Source organism: Nyctereutes procyonoides, unplaced genomic scaffold, assembly GCF_905146905.1.
Source record: "Nyctereutes procyonoides isolate TBG_1078 unplaced genomic scaffold, NYPRO_anot_genome, whole genome shotgun sequence".
Taxonomy (NCBI): domain Eukaryota; kingdom Metazoa; phylum Chordata; class Mammalia; order Carnivora; family Canidae; genus Nyctereutes; species Nyctereutes procyonoides.
In genome coordinates this window covers 39,296,138-39,314,467 of record NW_026575131.1, presented here as the reverse complement: position 1 = coordinate 39,314,467, position 18,330 = coordinate 39,296,138, and the positions used below count along the sequence as shown (strand labels likewise).

General features: G+C 57.8%; 1 protein-coding gene across 2 annotated transcripts in view; it reads left to right on the top strand.

The window, feature by feature from the left end:
* The first annotated feature begins 5,865 nt into the window (after positions 1–5,865).
* The window catches only part of SEMA3F (semaphorin 3F), a 29,776-nt gene continuing 17,311 nt past the window's right edge, over positions 5,866–18,330 (top strand). Inside the window, exons 1-2 of one of the 2 annotated variants that reach the window (XM_055343131.1) lie at positions 5,866–5,938; positions 9,902–10,061. In XM_055343131.1, coding sequence (XP_055199106.1) covers positions 9,950–10,061 — 112 coding nt within the window. In that variant the 5' untranslated portion in view covers positions 5,866–5,938; positions 9,902–9,949. The remainder of the gene's footprint in view (positions 5,939–9,901; positions 10,062–18,330) is intronic. The other variant, XM_055343130.1, reaches the window with a different exon arrangement.

Genomic DNA, 18,330 nt, shown 5'->3' with positions numbered 1-18,330 from the left:
CTGCAGTGACAGCAGAGGAAACAGAATTCCCATCCCAATTCTTAGTGAGGAGGCCTCTCTAGAGCCAGATAAAGATTGAGCTCTAGACCCAAGACTTCGGCTCTCCAGCAGGGGCTGGGCAGGCCCAAGTGGGTGAGGGATGGCTGTCTGGCTTCTGTCTAAACAGGATATGCTCAGGCTGGCCGACGGTCATGGGTCACTTGGCAGTCAGCCAAGCCTGGGCCCACCCAACCCCCACCTCCCTCACACATTACACACAAACACACACACACACACACACACACACACACACACACCCCTCAGATGAGGGGCATGGGGTAACATGTGAGGATCTCAGAGCCCTGTGTTCTCCCTTTCTTGTTCACTCTGAACTCAGAAGGACCTGGGTCCCAGGCAACATCTCTTAGGGTCTAGCTGGGGGTGCAGGACCAGCAGCAGCCCAGGGGAACTTCACTGGGATTGACTTCCTGGGAGGTAATATCTTCCCAGAGGCTTAAAGGATCTAGAAGTAAATAGGAAAGGAATTCCAGGTACAGGGGAGCAGTACGTGCAAAGACCTCAAGATGAGACAGTGGAGAGCTCCTGCCTGCAGGAAAGGAATGAGGCAGCCTTCAGAAGGGAGGTTTGCCCCTTGTGCGGATGGGACAGTGTTTGAGGGTAAAGGAGGGGGCCGAGGGCTTGGGTCTAGAGGAAACTCGGTTGACACTGGTGCTGAAGTCTGGGAAGAACATTCCTGGTAGAGGCGACAGCAGCAGAAAAGGCCTAGAGGAGGATTTGGGAAGCAGCCAGGAGGTGGCTTGTTCCAGCTTTTGATGGGCTCTGAGCCAGCCCCTGGGGCTGGCTGGGCAGGAGGAGGCTGAGCTGAACCCCATCCTGAGCCTGGGCTGCAGGCACTCCTCACTGCCCCACTCCTGGTGCTGCCCGAACAACGCTTTGCACCCCCTCTCAGGGCCCCCTTTGCAACACTCCCCTTCTCTGGGATCTAGTTCCGGGAGGCGGGTGAGGGCTGTGCCTGGGGCAGAGGAGATGAGAAAACCAGAAAGTGGGGAAACCTGAGCCAGCAACACTGAGGCGGGCGGGCCAGGGCTTGCTCAGCCTGCTAGGCCCGGGAAACAGGTTCCCCGGAGACTGGGCCAGAGGAGGGGGGGCTGGCTTTGTTGCCACCTTCATCCAGGGGGCATGGCAGGTCTCTGAGGCCCAGGCCTCCAAGTCTGGCCTTCTATTTTTTTTTTAAAGATTTTATTTATTTATTCATGGGAATACACAGAGAGGAGAGAGAAAGGCAGAGACACAGGCAGAGGGAGAAGCAGGCTCCATGCAGGGAGCCTGATGTGGGACTGGATCCTGGGTCTCCAGGATCACGCCCTGAGCTGTAGGTGGCGCTAAACCGCTGAGCCACCAGGGCTGCCCCAAGTCTGGCCTTCTAGAGGCTGAAGCTGGAAGGGCAGAGCATCTCTCAAGGTTGCCCAGCATAGCAGGCTTCTATCACCCACTTCGAGGTAGGCCCGAGAGAGGCAGACAGGAGAGACAGACAGGATGGACAGGGTCGCACTTCTATCCCCCACAGCACAGTCTGGAAAAGCCAGAAGCAACAGAAACAGGCACGTGTATGGGCAGAAGCAAGGGTTGGGCCAGGTTGAAAGGCTGGGAGTGTTTTGGGGAGGAACCCCAAAGTGCTCCTGCCCACTGCCAGCACCAGCCCATCACAAGGAAGTGGTGACTAGGACAAAGGGGCCCAATTCCTTCCTAGTTATAACCCTTGTGGTTGGGTTTTGTAGCATCTCAGAAGCTCTGGGAGGCTGAGCCATGAGTGTATGACCCAAGACTATATGGCCAGGATGTCATCCTAAGGGTCTATCTTATAGGTACTCAGAGACCATCTTGAAAGGGAGAGGGGGCTACACCAGGAGGCTAGGTCAGAGAAGAAACCGGACCTGGCCTAACTATCTCTGTGTCCACCCTCACCTTGTATATCCAGACCAGAACCAGGAAGGTCCATGAGAGCTGGAGGAGAAGCATGCCTGAGATCTGAGTGTCCTGCAGAGGAGGCAGAGAGGCATGGCATGACAGGGTGGGGGGTCAGCCTGGCCTGGCTGTTTCACTTCAGGTGACCCCACAGGGCATCTGAGGTGGCTCTCAGGTGGAGCTAGCAGCCAAGCAAGGAGCTTGCTTTTGGAGAGCAAGACAGGAGGACTCTGGGTGTCAGCTGAGTGTTTGGTGGGGGCAGCCAGTCCAGAGGAGCTGGGTGGTAAGACCAGGAGTTGGCTCTTGACCTCTTGGTTCTTGGCTCATGTTCCCTCTTGGATCTGGTGCTGCAGGCATTTGCTCTCTTATTCATTCAATAAAGATTTATTGAACTCTGGAAGTGCTGCGCCGGGCTCCAGCACTCATTGCCAGCCCTGAGCGCCTGCCTTGGTTATAGACCCTTGGCTCCATGTGTGCCCCACAGCCTGGCCCTTCCCTCCTGGAGCCTTCCCATAACTCCTGAAAAGACCAATTTTTTCTAACCCCACAGCCCAGTGTGTACAGGCCTCATGCCACTTCTCTCAGTATTCTCTTCTTTATCCAAATAGTGGGAACTCAGGAGGAACTGTGAAGTACCTGGAGGTAAATAACCATAAATTCTGCTGGCACACAGGGCCCCCCAACCTGGCACCCAGGGTCGGTGTCAAGGCGTCTTTGGATGCTTACATTAAAGGATAATTGTAGGAGGGCCCACTATATTCCTCCCAATAATGCATATTTTATATGTATAATAATGTAAGTACGGATAGAAAATGGCCAACCCAGCATGGACACCAGATGGGGGTGCAGTGTGGCTTCACTGCTGCAATGAGAATTGCTTTTCTTTCTTTCTTTCTTTCTTTCTTTCTTTCTTTCTTTCTTTCTTTCTTTCTTTCTTTTTCTTCCTTCCTTCCTTCCTTCCTTCCTTCCTTCCTTTCTTTCTTTCAATATTTTTTTAAAGATTTTTATTTTATTTATTCATGAGAGACACAGGGAGAGAGAGAGAGAGAGAGAGGGTCAGAGATATAGGCAAAGGGAGAAGCAGGCTCCATGCAGGGAGCCCGACGTGGGACTCGATCCAGGGACTCCAGGATCACACCCTGGGCCAAAGGCAGGCACTAAACCGCTGAGCCACCCAGGGATCCTTTTTTTTTTTTTTTTTAAGATTTTATTTATTTACGAGAGAGATAGAGAGAGAGAGAGAGAGAGAGAGAGAGAGAGAGGCAGAGACATAGGCAGAGGGAGGAGAAGCAGACTCCATGCAAGGAGCCTGATATGGGATTAGATCCTGGGACTCCAGAATCACACCCTGAGCCAAAGGCAGATGCTCAACCACTGAGCCACCCAGGTGTCCCAAGAATTTCTTTTATTTCTATCTATTACTCAGCTTTCTCAAGTTGTTTAGAAGAGAACTGGCATTCCATTGTGAGGTGGAGATAGGTCTCTTCCCTCTCCCTGTCTCCGCACCCCCCTTCAGAAGGCCTTCATGCACTAGGTCCATTCTATGTGTTTGAGTAGAGATCCATGGACAATTCAATTGAGTCTCTTTTCTTCCCAACCTAGCACCCTGGAGACTTCAGTAAGTCTTAACAGTTCTGCTTCAGTGACATGATGATGATCATGCTGGGGATGGTGACAGGAGAGGGAGACTGGGGGTGAAGGGGAATAGGAGAATGTGGAAGAGTAGGTGTTGGAAACCATAGAGATGGTGATGTAAGCTGCACTGGTAATGGGGGTGCAGTGGTGGTGACTTCAGGGGTGACCCTGGTCCAGAGGAGTAGGGATGAGGACAGACGATTATCACAGTGTTTTAAATGAGACATAATGGGATGCCTGGGTGGCTCAGCAGTTGAGCGTCTGTCTTCAGCTCAGGGTGGCTCCTAGAGTCCAGGATCAAGTTCTGCATCGGGCTCTCTGCATGGAGCCTGCTTCTCCCTCTGCCTGTGTCTCTGCCTCTCTCTCTCTCTGTGTGTGTGTCTATGAATAAATAAATAAATAAATAAATAAATAAATAAATAAATAAATAAAATCTTTAAAAAAACAAATAAAAATAAATGAGACATAACAGAGAAGAAGGGTGTAGGTACTGTCACTGTAGCCAGCATAATCCAGGCTGGTGTGTCCTTGCTTCAAATGGTCTCTGCTTGGAGCATGTGGGCCAGCATTCCAAATCCAGGCCAGGAGACCCTCACCTGGGTTCTTAACATCCCACCTGATCCTACATTCACAGTCAACCAGTCTGTAGGTCAGAAGGAGAGATGACTTCTTCCTGCCTTAGCCAGGAAGCGAAGGGGGAGGAGGAAGAGAGTGAAGAGGAAGGGAAGGAAGAGAAAGAGACAGGAGAGAAAAGAAAGGAGAGAGGAGAAAGGAGAGGACAGGAGAGGGGAGAAAGAGGGAGAAAAGAAGACAGAAGAGAGGAGGAAGAGGAGGGAATAGAAGAGGGATGGAGAGGAGGAAGGAGAGGACAAAGAGGGCCTGTGCCCCTTGGGACCTCAGCTAAGTGCATGGGGTAGGGCTGACACTGTGGTCCTGGCTGGTGAAGCTATGGTCTTGGGAGTTGGGTTGGGTGTCAGGTCCCTTCCTGGGATCAGGGTAGGCGTTTGGCTCAGTTGCTGGGCCCTGGGGTCATCATGAGGCCATTTGAAAGCAAAATGTCCCTTTTGGGAGAGGAGGCCCAGCCTATCTGGCTTCTCTGAACGTATGGAACTGTAAGGAGTGGGTCTGTGAGGCTGCTGGTTTGAAATAGGGCTGGAGGCTGGGGAATCACAAGTAGCCCTTGGGTGGTTGGAGAGCAGTGAGGCTGGGCTGCTGCGACCTGGCGGGGCTAGAGGCAGCGAGCGGGTCCGGCGGTGGTGCCAGCCGTCCCAGGGGCTGCACCGCCACCTGCTGAGCGGCTGGGGCAGTCCTGGCTCCTATACTGCGGGACTCACGCGCGGGGCCGGCGCGGCCCGCAGCAAGTGGGAAGGAGTGACACGGCAGTGTGTGCGCAGGTGAGCGCAGGCTCGGGGCTCCCCGGCGCGCCCGCCCTTCCCGCCAGGGAGTTGAGTGCCCGGGTAAACACCAGGCGCGGTGTGCGCGGTGTATCCACGGAGAGACAAAGCCAGGGCGGGGCGGGGGCGCCGCCCGCGAAGCCGGGGCGGGGGCGCGGGGTGCAGATTAGTCTCCCCTGGCTCGGGTTGCCCCACCGCCCGGGAGCCCCGAGCCCAGCTCACCGACAGGTGGAGCGGGGGGCGGGGCGGCGGCCGGGCGGGACCCGCCCCGGGGGTGGGGCCGGGCGGGGCGGGCGGGGCGGGGCCGCGCTATGCAAATGTCGCCCACGGGCGGCCAATTGCCGGCGCTCCCCGCGCGGCTCCGAGCGCCCCGTCCCGCCGGCGGCCGCGAGACCAGAGCGAGCTAGCGAGCGAACGGCCGCGGTCAGGCCAGCCCCGAGCGCAGCGCAGGGCCAGGGCGCGCCGCGAGCAGCGGCGCAGCCCAGCGCGGCCGCCGGGCCCCAGTCCAGCGCGGCCGCCCGGCCCCAGGCCAGCCAGCAGGCGAGCACCGCCGGGCCGAGCCAAGCGCAGCGCCCCGGAGCCGAGCGCGCGCCGTCGCCCGCGCCCCGCGCCGGGGAATGCGCCCTCGGCGCGCCGGCCAGGGGGCGCCCGCAGCCCACCCGGGGGGAGGCGGCCCCGAGCGCCCCTGAGCCTTCCCATGGCCCGGGCTGGGGCCCGGGGCCTCGGCTGCTGACGCGCCCGAAGCCCGGGGAACCCGTTAAAGCCGGGCCGCGGCGTCGACCCCGGCTCAGGCACAGAGGCGAGAGGGCGCGGGCAGGGCCATGGCCCCGGGGGGCCGCTAGCGCCGGCCGGCCCGACCCGGAGCCGCTCAGCCGCCGCCGCCGCCGCCGCCGCCGCCGCCGCCCCCGCCGCCCGGGAGCCCAGGCCCCGCCGCCGCGGAGGAGGTGAGTGCGGCGGGGAAGCGGGAGGGAGCGGGCAGGCGGCCGGGCCACCCCGCGATCCCTGCGGGACCTGCGGCACTGCAACTCTGCGGAAGTGTCCGGGGCGCGGGACTCGGGGAGGCAGGGGGCTTCCCGGGGACGCAGGGGCGGTGGGACTTGAGTGGGCGCTGTACCTGTTCGGGCTGCCCCGACCCTTATCGGTGCGACGTGGGCATGTGGCGATGGTGTGCCCTGCGGGGTCACCAGTGTGCAAAACAACTTTTTCTCATAAGATTCTGGGTGTGTGTGGGGTGTCCCATGCGCCCCCACCCCCACGTTCCTGGAGCAGGAGTACGACTGCCCCTTCTCCTGGCTCAGCTCTTTCCCACCAATGCCTCAGGCAGAGAGCTCTAACACGTAGCCTGTGCCTGGCCTGCCTCAGTGTCCCCGTCCAGATCGTCTGCTCTAAGGGAAGAGCTACACCGGCAGCCCCCACGTGGAGGGGGGACTGATCAGCAAGGCAGGAGGACCTCCAGTCCTGAAGGTTTTCTCCCAACTCTGTGCTAGCCCCTTGACCCCCCAGATGCCAGCTTGGGTTTGCTTTTCCAGCAGGGATTCTTGCTTGGCTTAGGGGCCTGTGTGAGGAGGTGTAGAAGATCTGGGAAAGCCTGCAGTTAAACCCCCCACTTGGGCAGGCTGGGGCCCCAGGGGTGAAATGGAGCAGGGGACTCCAGAAGCTTGGTGGGCTCATCGAGAACAGGTGAGACCAGAGAGTGTCAAGGTGGCCCAGGAATGAGGCAGGCCTGGCGGGATGGGTCAGCTGGAGCTAAGGCTGAGGTCCTGGCTGCTTAAATAACTTATAATTCTTGAGATAGCTGTTGAGAACACCATCCCATGAGCACCTGGGGTGGGGTGGGGGTGACCTGAAGGCACTGGTGTGTCCACTCGAGCTGGGCCAGGTTGGGGGTTCCTGTCTTCCTGAATTCACCCAGATTGTCTCCCAGAAGCCTCTGTCCTAGTTGCAGAGATAGGAAAACTGTATCCAGGGGTTGGGAGGCTCATCCCAGGCCGGGGGGGTTGGATGGAGCCGGGGCCTTTTCCGAGGCTGCCCAGGAAGTGTGCTAGATCCCTGGGATAAGGTGTGCTGGAAGGCCAGGGCCCTGGGCAAGCCTATCCCTGCTGCTGACCCTCAGTTCTGAAGGAGCCAGGCCCGGAAGTGTGGGAGGTGTGGGGACAGAAGACCAGCAGCCTAGCCTCAGTGCCCCCCATGTTCTGGTAGGCATATCTTGGTGGGGAAGATGAGGCTGAGCCTAGGTGACCTTGACTGGGAAACCCCTGACCATGAGAGGGGGTTTTCAATCCCAGCTATGGTGGGGTGGCTCTGCTTCCTGGTCCTTGGGGTATTGGGGGAGGGGGAAAGCCAAGAAGCCAGAAAGGAGCTCTGGCCTGCGGGGGTGGGGGGTGGGTACCATAGGGCTAGGGTGCTGGTAATAATTTCATCTCCATGTTCCCCCGCAGCCCCTGCTCCTGCTTCCCTTCCATCCAGGCAGTTCTTAGCTCAGAGGAGCTAATCTCTTTCCTCTGAGGCCGGCTGTTCACCCCCCACCCCCCCCACAAGCCTGGGAGGTCTGGATCAGGCTGGACGATTCGACCACCTAGCCCCCTGCCCTACCCCCAGGTGCCTCCAGACCCCCTTGTCTGGCCGCCCCTTCTCTGCACCCCTTGCCAGCCCCAGCTCCTCGGTTCTTTGTTCCAACGTCTTTCCTCCGTCCCTCCCTCTCTCCTCCCTCTCTCCTCCTCCCTCCCGCCTGCCTCCCTCCCTTGCTCCCTCCCGCCAGGCTTCTTTCCTTCTTTCTCTGCTCTCCTCCTGGTGGGCTCCCAGGTGGCGGTGGCTGTTCCTTCTCTGTCCACCCACCTGGCTCGCTTGACTGGGGGCTCCTTTGGGGCTGGGGCTAAGTGGAGTGCATTTAGGGGCTGGCAGAGGGGAAGTGACTGTGGAAACCTCTCTCTGTCCCTCTCTTCCTCTCATCCTCTCTCTCTTCTCTCCTCTCTTCCTTCCCCTATGCTGCCAAAGAGGGGTCCTGGACTGGGATCTGAGGCCCCAGAAGACTTCAACATCCCCCACTCACTCCTTTAAAGGGCCAGAGCATTGTGGGAGGTCCCTGTAGGGGCCCCAGTGGGGCAAAGCCCTCCACCCTCCTGGCTACCTTGGGGGACTCTAAAGCTGTCCCTGGTGACCCTGACCTTGTTACCATGAAAATGGATGCAGGAGAAATGAGGTCATGAGGGGGTTGTGAGTCATCCTGAGCCCCCTGATACATAGGATCAAAGATCTCTGAGGGACCCGGACTGCATCCTGCACCCCTAAGCCAGGACTGTGTTCCCCAGCTTCTTTCAGCCCCACCCCACTAGCAGGTCAAGTTCTTAAGCAAACACATGCTTGTGAGGACGTGTGTGGGCATGCAAGTGTGGACGTGTGTACATCCACAACTGTTAGTGGGGGCCCCCTGGGTGCACCCGAGGGTGATGGTGGCTGCTTAGCCCTTTCTCCTGCCTGCCCCCCCTCACCAGAGCCTTCAGATTCACTCAGCACCAGCTTTGTATGCCCGCAGACTGGGGGAGGGGCTGGTTCCAGTCTCCCCTCCCTCAGCCAGCCTCCCCAGGAGGGAGCATCTGTGATGGGGGATCTTGAAGGAATTTGAGAGGTGTGTCAGGCCCTCTGGAGAGGGTGTTCCCGCAGAGGGCACCACCTGGGGAACAGGCCAGGGGCCCTGAAGCTGTACTTCCTGTCTGAAGAACCACCAGTGGTTTGTCCTGGCAGGAGAGGCAAGGGCTCCCAGGGAGGCGAGGCGAGGCGAGGCGAGGCGAGTGTGGGGAGGGCCTCGGGGTCAGTCGTTGAGTGGGGCCTGACAGATGTGGAGGCTGGGCCTTGCCTCAGCATATGTCAACCAGTGCAGGGGATTAACAGGCCATGCTACCTCTCACCCTCACTCCAGGGTCCTAGAAATGGGCCTAGGGTCCTGCCTCCCGTGGGAAAGGGGAATTGACAGGGCAGATCCGGAGGATGGGGCTCACATTCTCATTCTCTGTGCCCCCACCCCCAGTGTATCTGGGGGGGGGGGGATTGGCGCTGGTTTTTGCCGGGAGGGAGCAATATGTTCCGACAACTGGTGCTGGGCTGCGTTTACCCAACAGCCAGTCTGCCTGGGGAGACAATATTGGAAAAACATAATATCGAAACTTGGGCCTGCTGGGGGTATGGGAGTTCTGCTGGGGACACTGAGGTTGGCTCAGACCCTGTCCCAGACCTGCTGGCTATCCTAGCTCCCCTCTCTTTGCCCTCTAGAGGCAGAGCTGGAACTTTACCTGGCAGGAAGTCCTTCTGTACATATGACCTGGATCCCTCCTGCAGTGATTTCAGTAAAAGTAGACCCTGCTATTCTTTGCCTCTCCTTTTCTGGCTGCTGTCTCTTCCACTTTAAGCTGTCTATGTGGGTCTTACTTATCCTCCACTCTTCTCCCATGCCCTCCACCCCAGGAATCAGATCCGGATTTTCTTGTATGGGGAGAAGAGGTTTGGCTGGAGCAGGCAGGGCTGGATCCAGCTCTTCCCCCATTTCTTGAGGAGCAGCCCATTTGGTTGGAGGTGGGCACTGAGGAGAGAGGCTACTGGGAACTGGAGGAAGCTATAAGATGGCCTGTTTGAGCCAGACCCTGTGGATGGAATTTAGGATGCTGGAGGGTGGGGCATTGTTTGAATTTCCAGTGGCCCCTATTAGCTCTGGTGACCCCAGGCTGCACCTAGCTGCTTGGTCTCCAGGGCTGTTGACTACACCTTTGCAGACAAAGGCAGGGATAGGAAAGCATGTAGGGTTTGCACACTGGGGCATTCATAGCTACAGGCTGAGGGTGTGGACAAGGAGAGTTGGTAGGGCAGGACACCCCCATCTGCCTTACACATTTCTGATATGGATTCCCCCTTCCCAGGTGTCCAGAAAGCCCAGCCAGTGTCCTGGGCCCTAGGCCCCTCCCACGATGCCTGTCGCTGGTCTCCTCCTCTGGGCTTCCCTACTGACTGGGGCCTGGCCAGCCACCCCAAACCAGGACCACCTCTCGGCCATGCCCCGTGTCCGGCTCTCATTCAAAGGTAAGAGACTGCCTTGCCGTTGCCCAGCATCATCCTCTGTCCACAGCACTTGGCCTGCTGCAGAGGCGACAGGAAGAGGCAGGCAGAAAAAGATACTTTGTGTAGCCCACGCGGGTCACCCTGGGTATGTGGGTGGGGAGGAGAGGACCGTGGTAACTTGCCAGGAAAGGCTAGAAAGTGGGCCATGTAGACATTTCAGGGATGTCTTCTGAGTCTAGGCCCCTTCTCGAGGCAGAATGTGGGGTCTCTGGCTGGGCGACATAGGTTCTGCAAAGCACCTCCCTTGGTGTGCTAGACAACTGAGGAAGAGAGATGCCACTTCTTCACACTTGTGTTTGTGGAAGCCCTTCCTTGCCACAGTTCTGCATCTGGTCCTGCCCTGGGTGGCCCCTGAGGTGGAGGCTCAGGCAGTCAGGCAGCACTTGAGGCTGCAGAAAGCTGGAGGAGCAGGTGTGGGTCTCCATGTGGGAGGGGTTCCCGGAGAGCAGGGAGGGTGCTACTGGGTGGGAGGGGAGGAGAGGGGAGGCCACCCGGCAAGTTCAGGGACAGTGCATGCTATGTGACAGGTCTGAGTTCCTGAGCTCCCCAATGAGCCCTTTGCTTTGGGAGGCACTGGAAGGCTTTAATGGTGGGTTGGGGTCTGGAAAGTGAGAGACAGGCCCCTCAGCTCCATCACCTTTGTACCTTACTCACCGGCAGGTAAACACACATGGCACACACTCGGGTCCAAGTGTCACTAGCCACTTTCTCAAAGGTGTGTGTGTGATCAGAAGACTCCCCCCGCACCCCTGCCTACGGAAAGGGGATGCTGGGACCTGGGGGACGTATGGTCACTGCTGACTTCTCCTCTGCCCCAAGGTCACTTTGTCCAGCCGCCTGCCTGGGGTGGGGCTGACTTCGCCCTGGCTTGCCAGATTTCCGGGCACATATATTGGGGTGAAAGGCTGGGCTGACTTTTCCTTCCTCAGGTTTGGCTGAGGTCCAGCCTCTACCTCACTATGTTCCCATGTCCCCTTGTCCCCATGTCCCCAGCAGAGCTCCTCCCCTGTCCTCATCCCACCCTGTGAGTTGATAGGGGGATTGGGGAGTGAATTTCTGAGGATGTGCCTGGAAGGAGTCCAGTGTGGGGCCTGAGGAATGGGCGGAAGTGTGATGGGTTTAGTTGTAAGAGCACCCCTGGCCCCCAGGCCTGGGAGAGGTTTATTCTGCTGATAACTCCACCCTTCCCCAGCGCATTTCCTCAGAGCAGATTAATAAATCTTGAAGGGGCTTGGCCCTCCTCTCCCTGCCTTCCCAGCCCAGGATGCTGGCAGGGGGAGCAGAGTGTCCCCTCCTCACACAGGGGAAGGAAACAGGGGCTTGTCTCCATACCCCTGGGACCCTAGAACCCAGACATCCACTCTGGGTGTTATATTTGCCATCACCCAGAGACCCATGAGGGGAAGCAGGAGGGATAAGACATAGGGAGGTCCTCTGGAAGCATCTTTTAAATCTTAGACCTCCAGAGACAGAGGGCCAAAGACTTTTGTTCCTGTTTTCCAGAGAGAGAAACCGAGGCTCAGGCAAGGGTAGGGCCAAGGTCAGGCAGGAGGCAGAGACGAGGCCAGAAATAGAACCCTGGTGTCCTGGCCTTGCTGATGCCCACATCAGTCAGGTCGATTCCTTCTCAATTAGCTCTGAAGCTGACACCCGCGGTGACTAAAAGCCCGGCTTGCTGGCAGCCATCCGGTGGTGCTGACTGCTGTGGCAGCCTATGGTGGGGCCATAGGAGGCCTGGGGCCACCCCATCCCAGGCCCCTGTGCCCTCATACACACAGGCTTCCCTGCCTTGAATGACCTTCCCCATTCCCCACTCACCATATGGCCTAGTTGTGGCTTAGATGTCACTTAGTTTAGCAGATGCTTGAGTCCCCACTCTGCGCCAGGCCCAGTGCTGAGTACCAGGGAGTCTGCAGTGAACAAGATGGTGAGCTCACTGTCACACTGGCTGAAAAGATAATGGACACCCAGTTGGTCAGTACCAGCCAGGAGCCCCGCACTTCCTGCGCCCTGGGCGCTGTGCATCCCCTCATGCTGGATGGCCTCAGCTTGGTCAGGTACACAGAGTGATGCTCAGTAAGGAGTAGGTCCTCACCAAGCATTTATAGAGTGGTTACCAACACCCATAGAAACTGGGATTTTGGGCAGCCTGGGTGGCTCAGTGGTTTAGCACTGCCTTCAGCCCAGAGCATGGTCCTGGAGACCCAGGATCAAGTCCCATGTCGGGTTCCCTGCATGGAGCCTGCTTCTCCCTCTGCCTGTGTCTCTGCCTCTCTCTATCTCTCTCTGTGTGTATCTCATGAATAAATAAATAAAATCTTAAAAAAAAAAAAAAAAAGAAAAGAAACTGGGATTTCACAACCAGGCCAGGAACTGGGAAGGAGGTGGAGGCCCTTTCTCCTGGGTACACATGAGGGGCACAGAGAGGATTGTTCTCAGAAGCACCGGTGGTCACTCTTGCTCTTTGCCTCAGTTTCTCCATCTGTGCCTTGCCTGGATATAGCAGTGCATAGCAGGCCCCAGGGACTCGGCCTAGGCTCCTCCCCTCCCCTCCCCTGAGTCCTGCTGCCTTCGGGAGGTGCTAGTTCCTGCCTGGTTGGGCCAGACCCTGCAAGCTGGAGGTGCTGGCATCAGGGGCCATGCTGTCCGGAGCAGCTAAAGGAACAAAAGCAGGAACTGGTCCAGGCTTGGTCTTGCTGCCTATGCATCCGCCTGGGGACCCCAGCCAGGCCTAAGGCTGAAAGGGTAGAAGGGAGATGGGGCCCAGAGTTCAGTTAGAGTCGAGGTCGGAGTGAGGGAAGGCAAGGTGGAGGGTGCTCCTATGGCTCATCTCCTGAGCTTCCATTAGCAGCACAACCAAAGTTAGGGAGAAGTGAGAAGATTTCCAGGAGAGGTGAGGTGTTCCCTGATAGCTTCTGTTATCAGACGGCCTGGCCAGTAGCACCCTCTCCTTCACCCATCGTGCCCTGGAATCCCCTTAACCCCAGGGTCCCTGGCCAAACCTGGGTGGGGAAAACTCTCCCTTCCCGTGTCCTGAGATGACCCAAGCCAGGGGGCACCCTCTCCCTCTGTAGCAGGGGGGTGTGAATGCCCTGCCAGCTCCTTTGTTCAGCTCCGGGAATGTGAATGTTTACTTTATCCCGGGAAGCCACCTCCACAGTAAGCCACTGCCTGCTGCCTGGCCTGGCTTTAGTCAGGACATGGGGCCAAAGAGGCCTTTAGTGGGGGAAAGAGGTCCTATGATGACGCGAGGTGGCTGGGCTACTGGGGAAACTGAGGCAGGAGTAGGGAGGTGGAGCAGAAAAAATCAGGAAGGATGAAAGTAATAGAAATAACAGTAGGTATTCATGATGATAACCACGTGGTGTTCTCTCCAAGGCCTGAGGGGTTTTCTCCCTGGGTTTCCTGTGAGGCTTCCCGTCACTCAGGAGCAGGATGAAGCTGGAGCCTGGCTCTGCCTGATGTCTGAGCCTGTCCTAGGACCGAGAGAGCAAAAGGTCGGTTGAGGGAAGCAGGCCCTGCTCTCCCCCATGAGCTCAGGACAGGATTCCAGGATCCTACAGCATTGGCCTTAGCCTTCCCAGCTTCATTTCCCAAGGAGATGGCTGAGATCCCACTGGGGAGGCTTCTCATGCCCTCTGCTTATGGAAGCAACAACACTTGAGTTTGCCTGCTTCCTGTAGATCTGGCCCTCCATCACCCAGTCCTCCAGTGATCATAGTCCCCTAGGAAGCTCTCTCCTTTTGGAAAGAGGAGAAGGAAAACCAGGGTCTAGGAGAGGCAAGGACTCTTGTGTCCAGAGTAGCCTTGGGATTTGGATCTTCTCTAACTCCAGGTGTAACTGACTTACTCTGTGGGGAAGGACACTCTGCAGATGGAGGGCAATGGGTGGGTGCTGGTCACTGCCTGCCCACCCACCTCAGCCCAGCCTCCAAGCCTCTGGGGCTAATGGCCCAGGATAGTGCTACTGCTTACATCATCTGTATGTGGCATCAGACAGCCAGAGTGGCCAGGCCTCCTTGTTAGGAAGTGATGACATTGGAGGTTAGGAGAGGTCATGGTCCGTTTACTTCACCCAAGGGGGAATGGAAAGTGAATATGGGTTGAGGTAGAGGTGACTTTAGCTCTGGTGGAGCATTGCCCCACCCCCAGGCCTGACTGTAGGGTGAAGAGGGGGCTTGGAGCTAGGAGATTTAGCATCAGGAGAAGGAAGTTGGGGGACAGGGGGAGGCCCAGAAGCTTAGAGCCCAGAGGTGGTACCAGAGAGCTGAGTTGAAATTAGGTGTTCCTGACAGCTACAGTGGGATTTGGAGTTAGCAAACTGGGGAGGGGCCAATATTCCAGATAAGCCAGGAAGAGGAAGGTAGAAAGACCCAAAGCATGAACTTGAGCCCAGATTCCTGCATTTGAGATCTCAGTTTTCCAGGAAATAGGAATTGTCTTACTCCTGAGAGGGGACTTGGAAGTGGCCACTTTGGGAGTTGGGAGGTCCTGGAGGCTGGCTGGCTGCCCCTTAGCTGACCAGCACTTGACACTCAGAGATAGTGGAGCAAGTCCTGGTGCTTGCTGAGAACCTGTCTGAGGCCCACCCTGAGTCATCCGGGCCAGAGCCGGGGCTGGGGGACTTCTACCGTGGTCTTTCCAGGTCCAGCCAAGCCTCAAATGGGACCGCCACTAGCTGGGCCTCAGCAGCCTAGGCCTTGTCTCTGGTTCCCTGGCATGTCGCCCGCCCCTCCCTCCCTGGCTCCAGCTTTCCTTGGCACTGAGCGAGGAGCTGGTGCATGCTCAAGGAGTAAATCATGTTCCTTGGCAGCCCCCGCTGCTTCGTAATCGTAAAGAATTTAAAGAGAAACCGCCAAGATAAAAATCTCATCTCAGCCCATAAAGGTATCTTTCACTCTGTGGCTTTGGAGGCAGCAGCCTCGGAGTGGGCTCCTGGCTGTCTGCACCTGTGTGTGTGCACCTCCAACCCTGTGACCTCTCCAGAGGTGGTGGGGGCCCAGAGGGTGTCTTCAGAGCTATGGATACTTGGCCCTGATCCCTGGGAGACCTGCTCCTTCCCAGGCATTAAATGTGGTAGAAGGCGAAGGTGGTGGTAGTGGTGTTTGAAAGGGCTGTCCCTGAAGGCAGACAGACCTCCATTCTGCCCTTGTCAGCTGTGTGACCTCAGGCAGGTGGCTTAGCCTCTTTAGAATCTGGTTCCTTCTGTGTAAGGTGGGGATAGCTGTGGCCCAGTGGAAGCGACATCCTAAGGGCTCAGGCTGCCTTGCTGGCGTCCTGGCCATGGGTAGTTCTCGAGTAGTGAACCTCTCTGTGTCCCTGCTGCATTGTCTGTAAAATGGGGATGAGAGTGGGGCTGACCTCATTGTTCTGTGGGAGGATTAACTCTGTGAGCCCAGTTACAGCCCTGGAGAAGGGCATCTCAGTAACTAGGAGCTGCACCTAGGGTGGCAGAGGGGCTAGGGCTGGTCCTGGGAGAGGCCCAAGGAGTCCCACACTGCCTCACCCCTCCCTCTAGATTTCTAACCTTTGCTGAAGGTGACAGTGTTTGGAGAGAACTGCAGGAGGTACCCTGAGCCCTGTGCCAGGAGTCGAGTCAGGTGGAGATAAGATGCCTCTACTGTGGGCATCCGATCAGGCTTCCTGGAGGAGGATGCATCTCAAACGGAGGAAGGGAAACCGTGGGCAGGAAGAGCAGGAACAGAGGTGAGGTGTGTGTGGCCTAACACGGGGTGGCGGGGGGAGGCAAGATACCATGGAGTCTTGCTCTTGGTGCTAGGATGGAGCATTTGCGCTTGCTCTTTGTGGGTTTTAGGTTCTTTGTTCTTCTTGGCAGAGGCACCAAGTGCATACGGTGAGGAAAATCCAATGAGAGTGGTGCACTGGGAAGGGGATGCCTTGTAGGGAGCTCCCCCCACTGAGATGAGCTGCCCACTCTGATACCCCCCCAGCAGCTGTAGTGACCCCTCCCTGAGTGCTGTTCTGTCGTCATCTGCAGCTTGTGTTAGGGGCGACCAGATGTGGATCACTCACTTGGGCATCTGCATCACTGGACTGAGAACATGGCTTCCTGGCCTAGCCTGGTGCTGACCTGGGAATCTGAGCCCTGTCTCAAGGGAGCCCTTGGAGTTTTGGAGAAGCAGAGAAGATTCCTGCTGCATTTTTCTTAGAAATAGCAAGAGGGCCTTTGCCAGAGGCCTGGATGCCAGAAGGCTCCGGTCTGAATCCAAAGCTCAGCTCACGTGGGTGCCTGAGCTTGGCAGGCCTGCAACCACCACTGCCTGCCCCTCAACATACCATACCCCAGGCTGCTGAGCGGTCTCAGGGAGAGGGTGGAGGCCTCCTGGGTTCCAAACCCTGACCACTGGTCCTGACCCAGCGAAGAATGGGCCTGGGTGGTGGCTGCTGTACTAGGATCCAGGAGGCCTGTCTGTCGAGGAGGGAGGCCTCAGCTGGGCCGACTTGTGGCATTCTCACAGCGGCTGCTGGCAGGTACAGCTGTCTGCTGTATCTCTACCAGACGGGGACAGCCCCAAAGCAGCAGGCCCCTCCAGGGGTCAGGAAGTCTTTGGGGCATGAGGCCTCAACTCCAGAACCCCCTGCCCCCAGTCTTCTTCCTTCCTTCCTCCCCCTTATCCACCCCCCCCCCCCCGCCTCCCTCCCTCCCATCCCCACCCTGACCCCTCCTTGGCTTCCTAGCCGGACATGCTCTTTCCTCTGAGGTCTGTGCACCCAGCCAAGAGCCATGTTTCTTTCCATTCAGGGCTCTGTGCTGATGCTCTCATTTCCCTCCACGGGCAGAGTCCATGGCTGTGTACTTGTTAGTCAGCCAGCAGGGTGGGCCCCTGTGGATTAGACACTACAGTTGACAGAGGAACAGCTAGAACTTGGAGGGCCTTGTGGGCTCCTGCGGCACCCCGGGGGTGCAGGGCTGCTGCCTGCACTGGGACCCCATCCTGTCCCAGCACCAGGCCTGTGTGGGGAACTAGCTGCCTTCCCAGATGGATGACTGCCTGAGTCCTGCTTGGGGTCCTGACTCTGTCTTACTGCGTCAACCAGGGCTGACCCTGAATGACTCACCTGTCGGATGCCTCACTTTCCCCATCTGAATGTTGGAGAAGGGACTGAGGCTGTCTGGGATGTCCTGGGAATCTCTGGGTGGGTGGTATGTAAGGCTGCAGGGGCCCCAAGAGTCCAAGGAGGGCAGCAGAGTTGGGGGCCGGGTGCAGGGCAGGGGGAGGGTCTTGACACCCACCAGCCTGTCAGTCCCATCCTGGCCTGTCCGTCTGGTTGATTTATCGGAGTAAATGAGCCATGGAGAGTTTGTTGTCTTTTGCAGTCACAGGGAGGAGGAGGTGGTGGTGGGGGAAGGAGTGAGGGGTTTCCGGGCTAGGTCTGGAATGCAGGAGGCGGGGTGGGCCCCCGAGGCCTGTGGAACTGGAAGCCTGATCTACTCTCCCCACCTGAGAAATGGATCAGTACAACCCTCCCCTTAGGGCTAACTGTCTTCCCACCTCCTTCACGCTTCTTGGGGTGCATTCCTATGTGAACTGTTTGCCCAGGCCACCACCTCCTGCCCCATGCCCAGGGGCTACCTGTCCCTCCAGGCCAGCTTCTGCACTGTGACCTTTCTGATCTGGGCTAGAGCCCTGAGCTTTCGCCTGGCTGGTGAATGCCCAAAGATGTCCTCATAGGCAGCTGTGCATGCCATTAAGGATCCACGGAGGGCCTCCTGGCCTCCTGAGTCACCAGCCCAGACCTAGAATGACCAGGAGCCATGGAGCTGTGGGGGCGGGGAGGGATCACTGGAGGCACTGAGGCTGGAGAGCCCCCTAGCTGCTGGGGCAAAGTGGTTCAAAGTCATCAGACATTGTTGTGGGAGAGAAGTGTAGAACCTTGGGTTTCTGGCCGGCACCATGTGCCAGGGTGTGACTCTGCTGCCCCTTCCCCCTGGCTTTTCCTGGGTCAGGATAAGCTGTGCCCCCAGCCTGTTCTCTCCTGGGCGGAGCAGACGGGCACTGGGGCGGAACGGGCGTGGGAACAGCATGGCTGAGCCTACCGGCCCCAGCCCCCAACCCCCAGCCCCCAGCCCACAAAATGGGAGGGAAGCCTACAGTGGAGCTTTAGCCCAGCTGGGTGGCTCCAGCTCGGCTCTGGCTTGGTGTTTACTGAACAGCTGGGATGTTTACAGTAGCCCTTAAGGAGGGGCCCCTAGTTCCAGAGGATTTCC